The sequence below is a fragment of the Vanacampus margaritifer genome, chromosome 10 (genome assembly GCF_051991255.1).
Source record: "Vanacampus margaritifer isolate UIUO_Vmar chromosome 10, RoL_Vmar_1.0, whole genome shotgun sequence".
Lineage (NCBI taxonomy): Eukaryota > Metazoa > Chordata > Actinopteri > Syngnathiformes > Syngnathidae > Vanacampus > Vanacampus margaritifer.
The window spans coordinates 24605870-24624171 of record NC_135441.1 but is presented as its reverse complement, the minus strand read 5'-3'; the positions used below and the strand labels follow the sequence as shown (position 1 = coordinate 24624171).

At 41.7% G+C, this 18302-nt stretch overlaps 1 protein-coding gene across 4 annotated transcripts in view; it reads left to right on the top strand.

Annotated features, from left to right (window-relative positions):
* Window positions 1–18302, top strand: part of LOC144058891 (LIM and calponin homology domains-containing protein 1-like) — a 52876-nt gene that overhangs the window by 25375 nt on the left and 9199 nt on the right. For 3 of the 4 annotated variants that reach the window (XM_077577522.1, XM_077577520.1, XM_077577523.1), the window contains exons 5-16: window positions 2016–2046; window positions 5097–5207; window positions 5919–6117; window positions 8641–8908; window positions 10881–10898; window positions 12251–12383; window positions 13772–13929; window positions 15233–15710; window positions 17132–17365; window positions 17517–17628; window positions 18062–18126; window positions 18201–18270. In XM_077577522.1, coding sequence (XP_077433648.1) covers window positions 2016–2046; window positions 5097–5207; window positions 5919–6117; window positions 8641–8908; window positions 10881–10898; window positions 12251–12383; window positions 13772–13929; window positions 15233–15710; window positions 17132–17365; window positions 17517–17628; window positions 18062–18126; window positions 18201–18270 — 1877 coding nt within the window. The remainder of the gene's footprint in view (window positions 1–2015; window positions 2047–5096; window positions 5208–5918; window positions 6118–8640; window positions 8909–10880; window positions 10899–12250; window positions 12384–13771; window positions 13930–15232; window positions 15711–17131; window positions 17366–17516; window positions 17629–18061; window positions 18127–18200; window positions 18271–18302) is intronic. The other variant, XM_077577521.1, reaches the window with a different exon arrangement.

The following is an 18302-nucleotide window of genomic DNA, read 5'->3' as shown; positions in this document are numbered from 1 at the left end:
CTTAATTGTCAGTGAATCATGTTGGGGGCCCAGTCATGCTTTGCGGCTGTTTTTTTTTTCTTTTTTAGCTGGAACTGGGGCCTTAGTCAAAAGGAAGGGAATTACGAAAATGTTAGTGTTAGCATAAAATATTTAGGCTTCAGATAGAAAGCAAATGTCAGGAAAAGCTTACTAGAACATATGGTGTGTGTGTGTTTTTTTTATAGGTTAATTAGAGGAAGTTTATTTGTTTTTAACTGTATTTATTTATCATTTTTAATCAAACATTGCAATATACAGAACAGAACATTCCTTCACATCACATCAGAAGACAACTATATATATGCATACAAAACCACAAAACGACATTGATGAGTGAAAACTAAATGGGTTCCTGAGTGAAAACGGGTGTGGGGGGAATCCGACCAATCACTACGGGGGACCAGTCAGTGAGAAATGTATCTCTCTATAGGCAACCATCTTTTTTAAACACCTCAGATATCAATTGTAATTGTAATTGTGGTGTCCGCCATTTAATTGTCACCATAATTAGAGGCACTTTAAAGTGTGTAAGCTTTGTGATTGGCTAAATGTGAACATAGCCACACCCTCCAGTGAGCTCACTTGAACACAAACCTGCTAAAATGTCATCAACTAATCTTAAGCTTTACTTCCCTTTTTAACGCTTTTATTGCCAAAAACGTCAATTGACGTTAAGGACACGCTCACTGAATACCACCAATAACGTCAATTGACGTCAACTACGTTTGTTTTTTCTTCGCAATGTGCAGTGCAACGTGTCTTGTGCAGCGCTGGTTTGTGAATGGGGTGGGAAAATCCAAAAACACCATCTAACTATGGCCAGCAGATGGCGGCATTGTATCTCTTTTCAATGGGCTCCCGGGTATCAAATTACATGAAAACATGGCGGATCTTAAGAAATAGAATGTTTTCAAGGATGACGTGAACGATCAAAGCGTTTGTCACATTAAATCTAATTCACAGAGCGTCACTAAACAATAAATATTAGTCACTTGTGCAGATGTCATTCAAATGAACTATTTTCAAATGGTGATTACTAAAGAATGGAATAAGGAAAGATGAGTAAAAATGCTCGAAATCGTCTGGCACTGATGGGGTTTGTTTTTTGGGTAACGTTTGGCAGTAAAAGAGTTATAGTGTTATTTCCACATGGAAGTAGTAGCTGTTTTATCTTTTCTGCCAAGCATTGTCCTGCCTGTTTGATTGTATAAAGGCAAAATAAATACAATCAGCTGATAAGCTGCAGGGAGTGACGATAATGCTCGCTTGTTGTTGATTAGCCCCGGTCTGGCAGTCGGTACGTTCACAACCTCGCCTTCTCAACCAACTTAAAAATGGGACTTTAATGTCATTGTCATGGGTCTGTTTCCACTGGTTATGTAAAAGGTGTCATGACAGGAAGACTTTTCGGATGCATGTGTACTGGCCGGGGAAACAGTTTTAACCAGGAAGACGCAAGGACACACAGATGTCGGCCCACTGTGGCAAAATAGATTTTTGCGATAAGTGACAGTTTCCTCGTTTTAATCTATCCCCATCAAGCACAATTTTGTCCGAAATACGAGCCTACAAGTGGAGCTTCAAAATTGCAACGCGATCTTTTCTGAATTCTAATTCCAAAACAAATGTTCTCAATAGAATTCATGTCGAAAGCCTTCATTACCTGGACAGACAATATGTAGCATTGAGTGTGAGCAGAAGTTACGACTCACCTACTAAAGATACTTTTTAATTTTAATACTTTTTTTAAAATTTAATTTTAATGTAATAACGGTGCTAAAAAGATGAGTGGTGGGAAAAAAATGTTCCGCTATCTCTCTCCACAAGTTATGTGTGCAATATCACATTAAATAGCTGAACAAGCGGTTTCTTTGTCAGTGATTGTCGATTTCCGTGGGCGGCTTCAACTTTGAATTCTTGTTCTGCCAAATATTTTATTAGATATGAAGTCACTTTCTCACTTGGTTCCTTTGTGTGTTTGTGTTTGTCCACAGGCGGAGCGACTGCAACCGAAAGCTCAAAAATGTAAGTGACCTCTTTTGAGTTTGAGACGACTTTTTTTTTTCACCATTGAAAAGAATGGCAATACAATTGCAACACTGTTTCCCAGGTCTAACTGACACTTGTTACTTTTTTTTACGGACTATGTAACAAAGTCACATTTTAATATGAAGATTTAGTCAACCTAAAAAAAAAAATCTTGACAGTAATATATTGTATGCAGACTAGATTAAATATGCTATTAACTCTTTGACTGGCAAAAATGTTAAATAACGTTTAGTAAAATCCTATGGAGGAGTGCCAAAGACGTTAAAATATGTTTTTTCAAAACAGAGGTGAAACTAACCATTTTCTATTGTTGATTACTGAAAAACGGAATAAGGTAGAAACAAACTTTTTTTTCTGATGAAAGATGAGAGTCCAATCTTTCATTTGGGAGTATGTGTGCTTCCATAGTCCAAACACATAATTTTCTGTGGACCTTGAAAGATCAGTCAAAAATGCTTAAATCGGCTGGCACCCAATGGCATCCCTTTTCTGAAAACGTCTGGCAGTCAAAGAGTTAAGGTAAAAAATGCAGCCGTTTTTATCCATCTCATTTTGATAGCTGGACTGCTGACAAACTTATATTCTACGAATGTAATATTAATCAAAAAGTCTTGTTTAGACTAGTGAGGTCACTTATAACATTTTATTGTCAAGAAATGTTTGAGATTGACTTACCAAAATACACAATGTAAAGGTAAAACAAAAATTATAGAGGCGTTTTTGTCATTTGCTTCAAATGAGTGAGAAAATGTAAAGCCCTTCTAGGGGTTAAAGGAAGGTAAATATGGCTTCTTCTTTTTTTTGAGGCCTTGCGCCTTTCACTTTCCTCAATACAAAGCGAGGCCGGCTTCCTCCCAAAGCTGCGCCGTGTTTACCGCGCAGCGCCTGCACAAACACGACAAGGCCAAGACATTGTTCCCACCTTGAAAAGGGAGGCAGGAACGCTCCCGCTGAAATGCGACTAGCTCCTGGACAGCCCCCCCCCCCCCCCAATGACTTATTGGCAGCCATTTGTGCAATGATTTACAACCGATTAGAACTCATTGTACGACCTTATGCAATGCGAGCGGCGGCTATGTATATCTTTGAGCGTGCAAAATGAACCAATAAAAAAGCATAGGGGCGATCGCACAAAGCCGCAGCTTGAGCGCGGCTACATTTCACGTATCCGGTGTCAACGGTGCGCTACGCCGGGACCGCTTCGATAAGAACTCGGCGTGGCTTGCTGCGCTTATTTTAGCCGCGCACAGCAATCAACGCAACAAACACAAAGCTTAAAGACGTTTGCGTAATACGAAACGTACTCAAAGTTGAGTTCATCATCTTGCGTTCGCCGTTATTTTCTTCGTTTTTGTCATCATCTTCTTCTTTTACAACTTTTTCTTCATTGATGACTTCTTCGTGGTTTTCTTCTTTGCCGCATTTTTTCGTCTTCTTGTCCACATTATACCCTGTGGTCTTAGCTGTCGTCATCCTCTTTCTTTGTCCTCTTCAGTCTTTGCTGTTTTCGTCTTTTTCGTCTGTCATTATGACTTTATTTTCGTGTATTTAAAGTGTATGTCAACCACAAACATTTCTTGACAACAATATGTTATATGTGACCTCACTAGTCTAAACATGACTTTCTGATTAATATTACATCTGTGGAATATGAGTTATGCAGCAAAATCCAGCAGTTTTTTTTTTTTTCTTGATCTTTCTTGGGGCGGCCATTTTGTCACTCGCTGTCGACTGAAGATGACATCAGTTACTCACAGCTCACCTGTTTTCTGTAGCTGAGCTGTGATTGGCTGTTAGCTTAGACCTGAGCAACATTGATGTGATCTTCAGTCGACAGGAAATGGCAAAATGGCCGCCAGCTCAGATGGATAAAAACGGCTGGATTTTGCTGCTTAACTCATATTCCACTAACGCAATATTACCAGCGTAGCATATTTTAGACTAGTAGGGCTGCATAGAACATATTATTGTCCCCCAAAAATTGGGGGGTTGATTTTATGAGTTATACATTTCACCTGTAGTAAGCTTGTTTACTCTTAGTAAGCTTTGCTCTTATTTACTTGTATAGCAGTAGAATATGAAACTTTTGCTGAAAAAAATGCCCATTTAAAATGTTTTATGATAAAAATGCTAATTCGAGCCTGGGATATTTCGACTGCATATACTTGGTTGTACATTTGCTTTATTGTTAGTTCGTTCATTTCAACTTTTAAAAATACATAAAAAAAAAAGTATTTTAAAGTGATGATTTTTCAAATACATTATTAGACGAAATTCGCTGTGTGGCGTGCAACTAAAAGCAGGCATGTAACAGTTTGCAGTTACGCTTTAAGCGCATCAATATCAGCAAAGATGACTGGCGAGTCACGGCGAGCAGCGTAACACACACACATTCACGCAAAACTGCGCTTGCGCTGGAACTTGGCCAGGGGCAGCGTGGTTTCTCATATTGCCCCCGAGCGCGTCTTGAGTCGTTTTGACAGGCAGAAACATAAACAAGCAGCGTGACAACGAGCTCAATGCATCGTACCGGTTTCTGGTTTTGGCTCGTCACAGTCAATGTTTGTGCATGGGAACGTTTTTTTTTTTTTTTTACATTGACATCGTGGTGTAGTGGCAATCCTAAGGTTGCTTTTTTTTTTTTGGTATAAACAGCACTGTACAATAACTCTTTGACTGCCAAAAACGTTAAATAACGTTTAGTAAAATCCTATGGATGAGTGCCAAAGACGTTAAAAGACGTTTTTTTCAAAACTGAGGTGAAACTAACCATTTCTATGGTTGATTACTGAAAAACGTAATAAGGCAGCAACAAACTTTTTTTTTCTGATGAAAGATGAGAGTCCAATCTTTCATTTGGTAGTATGTGTGTTTCCATAGTCCAAACACATCATTTTCTGTGGACCTTGAAAGATCAGTCAAAATGCTTAAAATCGGCTGGCACGCACGGCATCCCTTTTCTGAAAACGTCTGGCAGTCAAAGAGTTGATTCAATTAACAAATCATGTCTGTTTTGATTGTTGCAGGTTCTAATCACCATTTACTGGCTGGGTCGGGCCGCCAACAGCTGCACCTTCTACAACGGGCCCACGTTGGACCTGAGGGAGTTTGAGGGCCTGCTATCGCAGATGCGAAAGGTCGTTTATGGAAAATTGTGTGGAAATTGTGCCAAAAAAAAAGTGCATAAATGTCCCCTTGAATACGTTGATGGTTTGGTACCAACTGTAGATCATTTTGGGTTTATTTCTCTTCAGTGTAGCTTGTTGAATCCGCTTGGGTGTTATTATAATACCAAATTGCGGTTGCGCAATAAAAAGGAAATAGATTTTGCGAGACAGGAAAGGCCTTCCCTCCCCTTCCATTAGCGGCTCGACATTTCTCAAATGCAGACAGATGCAGGGAGGAGCCGGCAAGGTTTTAGAAGGTGAAGTTGAAGAGAGAATGAGTGCTGGTGGAAAGGTTTGAACGACAACATGGTCACGGTGGAGTGTTTTGAAATAGTCTTCCATGAAATGATGCTAGACCAGGTAACATTTCATTGCTTATTTGAGCAAATTTCTTCTTGACTAAAGGCGACAATTGTGCAATCTTTATTCATCTGCTTTTGTGGTTTCTGTATTCTGGTTTGTGCAGTATCATAGTTTATCAGCTCTTTTTGTATCACTGGTACCCAACTCCAGAGCACCACGCAAAATCCTTTACTAATCTACCGGCGCTGTATGTTAGCATTCCAACTGTTAGCAAGCTAACGTTCAACATCAACGGTCCGCAGATCTTCCCAAAGTAGCGTAAAGGGGTCCATGTGAGTTCATATCATATCATTCCAATCCCTAAATCTTTCCTTTTAGGAGGCGGAGGAGGCAGAGAGCCCCCAACGCAGCATCCGGGACAGCGGCTACATCGATTGCTGGGATTCCGAGCGCAGCGACTCGCTTTCCCCGCCCCGCCATTGCCGCGAGGACTCCTTCGACAGCCTGGACTCGTTCGGCTCGCGCTCGCAACAGACCCCGTCGCCGGACGTGCCGGTGGCCCGCGGCAGCAGCGATGGTAAGGAAGCATTACAAGCGACAAGTCGCGGCCGGCTATCGTGTGACTCAAGTCGACCATTTTCGGACTTGCCTGGGTAAAACTTCGGACTTGTGACTCAAGAGCAGCAAGTCTTTTGAAAGGTGCGCACATGCAGTGCCTCGTTGCAGATAAACGAGGGCCCATTGTGCTTTCGCAGCTGCGCTACCGGTGCGAGGCCCGTTGTTCTGCATTGTGTGTTATTGCAGGACAACGCCCAGCAAAATATAAAGGCCTTTCGAGGCCTTTTTAATCGAAGCTTATTTCAAGATTTAAACAAGTATAAACAGGTATTTAGAATATAGAACAACCAATAAAGTACAACTGAAAAATTCCATTTCTACAGTTTAACGGTCATTACCAACAAAGCTTTAATAATAACCATAATAACATCGCTTGTCTCACACCCACCCCGAGTTCTTCTCCCGTACATGTCTCTGCCTCCATCACGCCGCCGACGCATCGCAGGACGACCTCTGCATGCGCCCACCTTAGATGGAAAGCAGCCAACTGGCAACCCCCGGAGACGGAATGAAGAGTCAGGTTGAAGATGCTTAGTGAGAAATGCAGTCATTACTGGAATGCTTTCAACCTTGATGATGAAAAGCAAATGCATTCATAATTAAGTCTTATTAAAATTTAGGAAATTAAGACCAAACACATGTTCCTATTTAAGTATGGTCCAAATTTAAATGATGTTTACAAATAATATTAATACTACATAATTATTATTTTTTTAACCAAGTAGAAATCTAAATAATTGAAGTATTTAAAATACAACATATTATAAATATTTGTAAAATAATAACAAACTGTATAAAAGCATTTGTAAAAATAAAAAAGCAGTTATAAAATATTTTCAATAATTTTCTAAATTAGGATTCATAATACTAAAAATAATATTCACATCAATAAAACTTTTCTAAAAACTAATATTTGCAAAATATTTGAAATGTTGAAATATACAAACAAGATCATTACTGCCATTGTTTATTTTTAAATAAAAAAAACATGCTTCCGAAATTAATGTTACCTAAAATAATAATAATCATAATTATCCAAAAAATACAGTAATTTGGATTGTTTAAAACCCCTGGTCGTTATTTTATTTTGAAATGGCTTGGTCAGAACCAACAAAAAGCCAAAAAATGGTCAAATAACGCCCAGGGGTTAAAAAATACCGGCTACTGCATAATATATATGAAAGTATTGACGATACTTTAATCAGTACGGTTCCAGGATAAAATGTAGGAAGTGGACCCAAATGTACCCTCCCTCGTCGCTCCATCACATTTAGACTCTGTAAGTAAAGCGACCTCACCCTGATGGCAATCAAAAGCACAGAAAGAAACGTTTCATCCACGCTCAGGAAGACACAAGATCTCCTACGTAGTCACTTGATACAGTGTTTATGAATGAGACGCTCTGTACTCATAATAGTTTTCTTTGGACACAATTGTGGGATGTTTTGATACTTTTAGAATTTTTTTTCCTGAAGTCACCTGATGCCACATTTCAGGGTTGAGTTCAAGCTAAGTGACTTGTTATTCCATGGCACTCGTTCTAATCTGCTCCAAGGTCCGGGCTGCTATTTCAGCAGTAGGCGACATGTGGCGAACATTTTGGGGAGGAATTTCTGGAGATCTTGAGTAGAGCAGGTATCCATTACCTGCCGCTTGTGCACATTCAGGCATGTGCTACTAAACCAGGCATCCATGAGCACACGACACAGGAATGGTAAACACCACATCCTAAGGTGCTTCTGCTCCGTGTTGACGAAGAATTTATGAAGAAAAAAATTTTTTTTTTTAATCCCGCTGCCAATCCAGGTGTCGCCTTGCTTATTTTCATGTTGTTCTAATCATATTAATTGGGCAGGACTTGAAGATATGTTTGCAATGATGTGATTTATGTCCATGCAAACAGACACGGTGATGATTTGATGTCCCTATAAAACTTTTTCTCCGTCTTGCTTTGTTGGATTAAATGATGTCATCCACTGCAGAGACTTTTTATTTGGAGCATGTTCACATTTGTCGGGTTCAAAAGGGTATTCGTGATTGACGTGTTTGATGTTGCTTTGCTAGTTAGAACTATTTGTGCTTTCTTGCACATGTAGTAGACATTTTCTTGAGATAACAGAAGATTTACTTGTGCAATTTCACACTTGATGGATGGCCAGGCACTCCACAGACCCGACTATTTTGCAAACAAACAATAAAAATGTCAATGCTATCCTTTTATGTGTCCACTTTGAGCTTTTTGGGGGAAACCCGTGCATTAGCATTTAGAAAGTCCTCATAAAAATCTGATGATTTGGTCAGTTTGTGTTAGCCTTAAGCAGTAACACTTGTTTTTTTGAAACACCGCATAGAAAACAGATGGATGAGTAGATGGGAGAAAAAGTCAATTTAAAAAAGTCAGGAAAAATTTGCCTAACCAAGTAATAATAGAAATTTGTTACTTCCCCACCATTGCTGATGTCGTCTCATCCGTCCATTCCAGGCCGCGGCAGCGACTCCGAGTCAGACGGCCCGCCGCACCGCAAGGCCCCGGACATCCACAAGGACGACATGCTGGCCCGCCGCACCTCGGTGAGCGAGCCGCGCACCGCCATGCCCTTCAACCAGTACCTACCGAACAAGTGCAACCAGAGCGGCTACGTGCCCACGCCGCTGCGCAAGAAGAAGAACGGCGGCGACAAGGACGACGGCGGCGAGCGCAAGAGCTGGAGTACGGCCACCTCGCCTGTAGGGAGCGACAGGCCTTTGAGGTGGGTGTTTCCCGCCCCAGGATGCAAATCCGTTTTCAGATGTTTTTCCACCACGTGACCGGCGGCGACTTGTTATTAGCAATGTTATTATTACGTCTCGGCGCTGTCTGTAGAACAGATGGTACGGATTGCCCGTCATCGTCATTTCAAGGGAGTTGGAAACGAATCTGCGGCGGAGATCTGCCTTGTATATATATATCAGGTCTTGGATGTCGCCTTTGAAACGAGCTGCCGGCGTGCATTCTTAACGGCGGCAGGCTGCGGCGTGTGTACGTTAGCGCTGCCAAGATGTAACACTCTGTCATGCGGTTGGATCACGTCAAGCAAATCCGTGTCGTTTTGCAGCCGTGCTGCATGGGAAGCCCGCTTGGCTTGTTAGAAATGACGACATGATGTGTCTTTACAAGAGATACAGTCGAGAAATTCAGCCGTGTCTGGAGCTCTTCATACACACACTTGAGGAGATCCTAAGTTTTTGAAGGGGTGTCAAAATGAACGCGTCAATTTTGAGTTCATTTAAAGTTCCTTTAACACCACAATTTTTTTTAAAGCGCCGATGCCTCTTACTTGGGAAGCCTGCACTGGGCGAATTCCAGTTGCAACGCAGCAGACACGTCCATGTCAAAATTTGGCAATAATAATACATATATTTGTGACCTGAGTCAAGTTGTGTTTTACAATTTGAAAAATGTACAGAATTTTATGTTAAAGATTAGATAGCTCTTAATATGAAAAGAAAAATGCACCGAGCTGTCACCCTCTTACAAATGCAATAATGCCATCTAGTGGCAGAAAAATGACCTCACTACAAATCAATATCACACGTTTTTTACAGTACAGTGCATCTTTTAATTTTAACTCAATTTTATGAATTATGAATTTGCTGTATCAATGATTAAAAGATACAGCCATGTTTCTATTAATTTCTTTCTATTAGTTTTAGTTTTTATTACCAGCTCAGTGGGCTTGTGGTAGAGTGTCCGCCCTGAGACTGGGAGGTTGTGGGTTCAATCCCCTGGCCGGGTCATACCAAAGACTATAAAAATGGGACCCAATCGAACAACACGGTGGACAACTTCACCACTAAAGCTCATATTTGTCATTATTCACAAAGTATAAAAATATATTTGCATTTGAGTATTGTTATGATACCACCACAACACCAATGTTATTTTTTGGCCCATCTATGGAGTTTACCATTAAACCAGCATTAAACTTATGGACATAAAAGCAACATGGCCGCAAGGCTTCCGCATGTAATCGCTCCACAGTGTTTCATTTGGTTTTGAACTCGACGTTCACGTTACATTCATTGTACTCTAATGTTCGGAATCGATGTATAATAATGTTATGGTAATCACAGTATGGCAGGCAAGGACTGAGACTTTGGCACACACAGAAATAGGAACACAAGACCCTCCCTCAGGATGTACGGAAATGAGCTCTGCTTCCTTCGCTGACCCTGATCACACTCGATGCCTGAACCAGACAGCTGTGCACTTTCTCCCACCTGACCTTCAGCCTGCCTGCAAAGTTTTTTTGGGGGGACAGATTTACAGTCAAAAATAAGTTTGGGAGTATATATCACCACAGCCTGACGGGAAATGACGGTGGCCGCTTCAATTCAAATTCAATCAAGTATGTGCCGCCGCTTATCAGCAGCTAACGCTGGTAGCTCAACATTCCTTTGGGCTAGCACTGCAGCTTTGCTTACCTTTTGGCTTTGAATCTGTAGTGCTTCTGTTTAGTTTCACATTTGATGGAAATGCAGGCACGGGCACTCAGGAGAGCCTCTTGCCTTCCTGTGGATAATACCGCCCCCTTGTGGAATGTTTGGTGCAACATCACTCAGCCCCTAAATGTGACAGCCAAGCCATTTTTTTTTTGTCACTGCCTACTCAGCAAACATTCAGTAATCCACATTTGTGTTTGTCTGTTGTTTGTCTCTCCATGCTGTCATGCGTCCTGCCAGCGTGTCACATGACCCACAGTAAGTCATCCAAACGCCACGTGGGAAAACCTGCCAGCAGCCTTTTTATTAATCCGGTGTCAGACATGCACAAAGTGATTGCTACCAAAATAGTATTCATGCAAAGATAATAACGATGATAGTAAATTTGTATTTTCCTCCCCTTGAAAATTTTGCATATCGTCGATGTGAAAAACACTTACGTCCATTTTTTTGTTTTGTTTACATTTTTATGTTTTTGGGATTAAACTAAATGCAGACATCACAAAAATGAAAAAAATTGACATAAGTGTTTTTCACTCCGTGATGTCTGTTATGTCCATTTTTGTCATTTTGTACATTTTCATGTTTTTGGGATTCAACTAAATGCAGACGTCCCAAATAGGTCAAAAATGACAAAAGTTGTCATAAGTGTTTTTCACATTGCTGCGACGATAAGCAAATACATAACAAGGAAAGTAGAAACATCTTTATTATTGCGTTATTTGAAAAAAAAAAAAAAAGGTTGTAATTATTACATCTCATGACATGAACAATAAAAAGACTAAATACCAATATACACATAAATAAGTTGACTAACATGAATAGCATTTTGCCTTCAAAAAAAATGTGCTCTGTTTTGGGGAAAAGCTGGGAAAAATTGAGAATGTGGCTTTTAACTCTTTGACTGCCAAAAACGTTAAATAACGTTTAGTAAAATCCTATGGAGGAGTGCCAAAGAAGTTAAAAGACGTTTGTTTCAAAACAGAGGTGAAACTAACCATTTTCTATTGTTGATTACTGAAGAACGAAATAAGGTAGAAACAAACTTTTTTTTCTGATGAAAGATGAGAGTCCAATCTTTCATTTTGTAGTATGTGTGTTTCCATAGTCCAAACACAACATTTTCTGTGGACCTTGAAAGATCAGTCAAAATGCTTAAATCGGCTGGCACCCACGGCATCCCTTTTCTGAAAACGTCTGGCAGTCAAAGAGATAACTTGCGATGATTTCCAACATAATTTACAGTGACTTTAACATCACGTTATTTTTTTACAATATTCATCTGTTTGAAAATCCACCAAATTGTCCGACGCATTTGGAATAGGAAAGAAAATCATTTCAAAGTCATTTGTGACTCTTCTAGCTCTGTAATGTTTTTGGGAGCCACTTTCATCTGTTTTTGATAGAGCGCCGCCGCCACATCATGCCACAATTGCAGTCCGCAAGACTTTTCGTGATGTCAGAGATTTTAGAAAATCTCTGTTTACAGCGTTTTAAACAACCTCATGACTCTTAATTCCCTTATAACAACTAAAAACATGTGGCACGTCTGCAGCCGTGGCAGCATATTTATTCTTGAGTGTCTCTTCTCTTCCTCCTGTCCTCTGCAGGAGCGTGAGCATGATCGACATGCGCGGCGCCGAGGACGCTGCCACCATCTTGCCGCCGCACAGTCACGTGCGTCATGAGCTGATGCACAATCGCTACAACCAGATGAAGGAAGAGGACAGTCATTGGCAGGATGTGAGCGACTTTTAACGTGATTGTCCGTTTGCCTTTATTAACTCTTTGACTGCCAGATGTTTTCAGAAAAGGGATGCCGTGGGTGCCAGCCGATTTAAGCATTTTTGACTGATCTTTCAAGGTCCACAGAAAATTATGTGTTTGGACTATGGAAACACACATACTACCAAATGAAAGATTGGACTCTCATCTTTCATCAGAAAAAAAAAGTTTGTTGCTACCTTATTACATTTTTCAGTAATCAACAATAGAAATGGTTAGTTTCACCTCAGTTTTGAAAAAAACGTCTTTTAACGTCTTTGGCACTCATCCATAGGATTTTACTAAACGTTATTTAACGTTTTTGGCAGTCAAAGAGTTATTGTACAGTGCTGTTTATACCAAAAAAAAAAAGCAACCTTAGGATTGCCACTACACCACGATGTCAATGTAAAAAAAAAAAAACGTTCCCATGCACAAACATTGACTGTGACGAGCCAAAACCAGAAACCGGTACGATGCATTGAGCTCGTTGTCACGCTGCTTGTTTACGTTTCTGCCTGTCAAAACGACTCAAGACGCGCTCGGGGGCAATATGAGAAACCACGCTGCTCCTGGCCAAGTTCCAGCGCAAGCGCAGTTTTGCGTGAATGCGTGAAAGTTTGTTTCTACCTTATTCCGTTTTTCACTAATCAACAATAGAAAATGGTTAGTTTCACCTCTGTTTTGAAAAAAAAACGTCTTTGGCACTCCTCCATAGGATTTTACTAAACGTTATTTAACGTTTTTGGCAGTCAAAGAGTTAAGTCGCGTCGGGCGATTAAAATTTTTAATTCAACACACATTTTATATCTGTATTTCCAAAAAAAATGTAGATTTTCATACTCTTGTTAATATAAGTGGCAAAAAAATGTTAAACTAATAGAAATAGTTCAAATTAATTTTTGACGTCTATAGCCGTCAATGGCAGTGAATGAGTTAGTCAGTTAGTTAAACATTTTTTCCACTTTTGCTAACAAGAGTATGAAAGCCTAGATAGAATTATTGTACATTTAGAACAGATATAAAATGTGTTATTAATCGGGAGTTACTATTGAAGTCATGCAATTAAATACAATTAAAAAATGTAATCGCCTGACGAAATTTAAAAAAAAAAAAAGACAAAAGATTATTAAAAATTAGGGGCGTCAGGCGATCTGTTCTAAAATGTACAATAAAAAAATCTAGGTTTTCATACTCTTGTTAACGAAAGTGGGAAAAAAATTTAAACTAATAGAAACAGGTCAAATGAATTTTTGACGTCTATAGCCGTCAATGGCAGTGAATGAGTTAAGGGGGACACCAGACCTTTACACAAACAACAGAATGAAGTGTTACAGCTAATAACAATGGTCGTTTGTGCGCGGCAGGACCTGGCCCGGTGGAAAAGTCGCCGGCGCAGCATCTCTCAGGACCTGATCAAGAAGGAGGAAGAGAGGAAGCTGATGGAGCAGCTGATGACCGGAGGGGAGTACGTGTCACAGAGGAGGAAGAGCATCAAGACCTACAGGGAGATTGTGGAGGAAAAGTAGGTCCAGCGCGTCTCAAATGGAGAACGGCAGTATAAGCATATGTTAACCATTTAAATAGCTTTGTTTTGTAACTGTCTGATTGCATTGTCCCTGTCAAATAAACTTAATAAAACGAAATGAAATATTCATACGTTCAAAACACTCTTAACTCTCTTAACTAAATCAGCCACTAATAGGTTTTAATTTAAACAATGTTTTATGTATAACACACAAGTAACAAGCATGAAGGAAGCTACGTAGCTACCCAGTAACAAGCTAGCTAGTTAGCGGTTAACCTAGCAGTCTATTTAGCTTCATACTCAGTGCTCCCTTTCATCAAATTGAACCGATCGATTGAATCAAATGCACTTAGTGATGGGCATGGCAGTTCTTTTAATTGAACTGAATCATTCGAATCAGTTCATTAAAAAGAACCGTTCAAAAGATTTATTCACCGAATCGTTCCAACAACCAACCCCCACCCACCTCGCTAGTATGTTCAGTAAAATCCCACCCCCCCATCTGACGCTGGCTGCCTATTGGTCGTTCGCGAAGACTGACGGCATGAGCATGGCTGAGCTCGAATGAACTAACAAAAGAGCAAATCACTTCAGGAAGTAATCCATTCGCTCATGTTCACTGAAAAGATTCGTCGGTCGTGTATGACAAAACATTCAAATGCACCTCACAGAAGATACAGGAACAAAAAAAAAAGTCCTTTTGTTCACAAAAATTTGGCAAAAAAAAGGGATTGTGGCTAGCTAGAAGCTAATGTAGCAGTGTCTATATCTTTATTAATGTTAATGTCTTGTTAAACAGCACCAGAGACTCAAATGCATCCACAGGAACAGGAAATCCAAATTAAGGTTACACACGCAAATGTTATCTATAGACAGGCACAGCTTCCATTTTGTTCGGGGCCAAGTCTGGGGAAGTTTGGGGAATTTCACAGACCATGCTACGCTCAGGTGGACCGAGGGCATTTTCTATTACATATACCCAGCGCACCGCGATTTGGTGACAGGAAGCAGATTTTTTTTTTCTTTACTCCGAGTCTGTTGTAGTTCTGCCATGGATTCCTCGGTCCTCTCCTGCACGCAATGAGGGGAGACGCTTTGTTTGGCAGGGAATCAAGTTGGCTGTGTTCACTCCCACAACGGCACGTGTCTACGAAACCACCAAAAAACAGACTTGCGCTTGGAACAAAAATAGAGCCAAAGGACTTTAAATGTATTGCAGATGAGCCAAACGCTGACAAACAGAAGATCCAAAATCATTTGTTGACAAAATACTGCTTTCCTCCTTTTTTGGTGTCCACAGGGAACGTCGCGAGGAGGAGCTGCGGGCAGCTTACCGGAGAGCCAAAACCCCCGAGGAGGCGTCCTGCGTCCTCCAGCGCTACGCTCAGCGCTTCTCCATCAGCGAGACGGTTTTGGAGCGCCTGCAGCTGCCCAAGGTCTTGGACCGCAGCATCTCGGCCGACCCGTCCATCTCGGGCTTCCCCATCTCCCTCTCGCCCTCGCCGACCACCTCCGAGCCGTGGGACGCCGACCCCGACGGGCCCCTGAAGTATCTGCGGCAACAGTCGGCCCCGGCCCAGGCCCCCAGGTTCACGTCCACGGTGGAGGCGCAAATCGAAGAGTGGTCCAGAGACTCGGCGCCGCAAAGGCCACCGATCCGCTCGCGCTCGTCCGAGCCGCCGTCCAACCGGCCGCTGTCCCCCAAGTCGCTGCCTTTGCTGACGTCCAAGCCTTACGTACAGTCCTGGCCTGCTACGCCGGAACCCTGGTCCAGCAAGGTCAGTTTGATGCTATGGTACATTTTCAAATTTTGAGGTTTTTTTTTTAACTCAACTCATTCACTCCAATCGATTTCACTGAAGCAACCCCCTTCGCTCCCGGCTGTTTTACTGGATTTTGGGAAATTGTCTCGCTCTCGTTCTGTCTGTCCTACGTTATTTGAGCTCACTTGGTTTGTTTTACTCTGCCTGACGCTCTTGCGCTTCCTTTATCGTGCGCCGCTTGTGATCTGATGGATAAGCTGCACCTTTGTATTAGCCGCAGGGTGGAATGCACGTGAAAAAGTAGCGGCTTATAGTCCAGAAATTGCTGTAGAATATAGCTAAGGTTAATCATTATTCACAAATCTGTTGAAAACACTGGCCAAATGAGCTTGTTGCAACATGTGGTCTCTTATACTCTGCTGCCACCTGCTGGCCGTTTTTATAATAACTACCATTCTTCAAATATCCCTCTTCAGTTTAGAGGCTGCATCAAGCCTTTTGTATGCTCTAGCATTTAAAAAAAAAAAACATTTAAAAAAATGTATAAATATGTCTTTGGGAGCATGGTCCGTCCGTCCGTCTTCTTCCGCTTATCCGGGGTCGGGTCGTGGGGGCAGCAGCTTTAGCAGGGAAGCCCAGACTTCCCTCTCCCCAGCCACTTCAGCCAGCTCCTACGACGGGACATCCTAAGACATAGGTCTCTCATGGGAGCATGGTAATATTTAAAATAGAACATATTTATACGTTTTTGGGAGCAAATGAGTTAATTTACAAAAATTATTACTTTCCTTGTCTGCCAGGGCTTTAGTGCCATCTTGTGACATTTGACGGTATTACAGAAAGAAGAAAAAATTTGATGATGACCATATTTTATCGGGTAAAAATGTTGGGCATTGATGGTCGCTACCGGGCTAAATGTAGCCAAGTGCTTCTCTGGAATGTCTTGTCAGGCGTCCCAGTCCCACTTTGAATGGAGCCTTGTGTTCCCTATTGACTTAAGAAGTTGCCGGCGAAGGGCCCTCTCGATGTGGAGTGGGCTCCCCGGCGCACAAAGACGGCCCACACAAGCTGCTTGGAGACGGATGAGAAGGTGGAGGTATATAGGGGGGGTCGCGGAACGGGGTACGTTCACAAGGAGCCTCCTCGCACATATATTAGCAGTGCCTCTTTGTCTCGGAGGCCCGCTTGCTGCTAAAGTCTGCATGCATAAGCTAATGGTGCGCTGGCCCAGCACAAATGAAGACACAAGTGGGGTTTTAGCACCAGATTCGTTTCAGGTGTAGTTCTCATTACCTCCACCAAGGCATCATTAGGGCCCGCACTGTTTCATGAGAGAACTAGCATCATATCACGTTGAAATTGTGCGTGTGTTTGTGTTTTGTAGAAATTTATCACGTTTCATTTCATGCTGCCTTTTATCAATCCATCCGTTCTAGGCCGACGTTTTGCTGCCGGTCAACGGCAACGCTGGAGCAGAGGAGACTCCTGCCGCGCCCGTTAGTCGAGGAAGGGAGTCCTCTCCCGTTTTCCTACCGTCCTCATCACCCATAACTACGGCCCGCAATGCCGGCGCCTCGGCAGTAGAAGGAAAGCCGAGGTTCGCCAACGCCGAGGATGAGGAAGTCGCTCCGAGTTCCGCGCCACCCAGCAGGCCCACTTCATTGCCAGTGGTAAAACTGTGGCTTATTCTATTATCTTTATTATGAACCCGTTCCCTGCCAAACATCTTCAAATCTCAATTATTATTATTTTTATTCCAATGATATGCAATGTGAAATAATATGCAAATATATAGGATTCATATTTATTTATTTTTATTAGGAATTACAGAAGCCCGAGGACTCCTTCTTCAAGAGGGCGAGTGGAAGGCAGTCAGCATCTGCTCCAGTGGAGAAAAAAAGTGAATCAGCGTCGCACCTCCAAACATCTGCAGGTCTGAGTCACATGCTGCTCTACTGCCCCCATCTGGTTACTTGTAGATCTGCCATATTGCAGAATGCATTTTATTTTATTTTAACAGTTCCTTGGCGCGTTAGTAAAACGTCTGACATTCTTCTGTCAAAATCCGATGGAAGGATAAATAAATGCGGCACAATTAACTTTAACTCGTCAAAATCATAGTCTGGGTGGTGTGATTCCATCTGTTACCATGGTAACCGTGGGTGGAGCTAGGGTCTCGCAAGAATGGGACGACTACTCAGTGTTTTCATGTTTGCAAATTTTTATGACTTTTCAGTCCCTCACAACCATTAACAAAAAAAAAAAAGTAACTAGTATCAATGTGACACTTCGTCACCAGCTTTATGACACTTTTTGAAATGAGTGGAGCAGATCATGGCAGTGAACACAACTGCATGTCTTTGCAGAAGCCAAACAAGAGACCGTCTCATTGTGTCAATCGGGGCTTGCCTCGCACTCTGTGACTTCATCGGTAAGCCATTAAAAATCCTCCCTAATTCAACATGTCGTCCATCCATCCTATTAATGATTCTGTCAAATCTGTAGACGAGCATCGACAGTCACCTGGAGACCAACCAGAAGAAAGCGGAGGTTCTACCAATTACAGCAACAGAATGTGACTTGACACACACACACAAACACAAACGC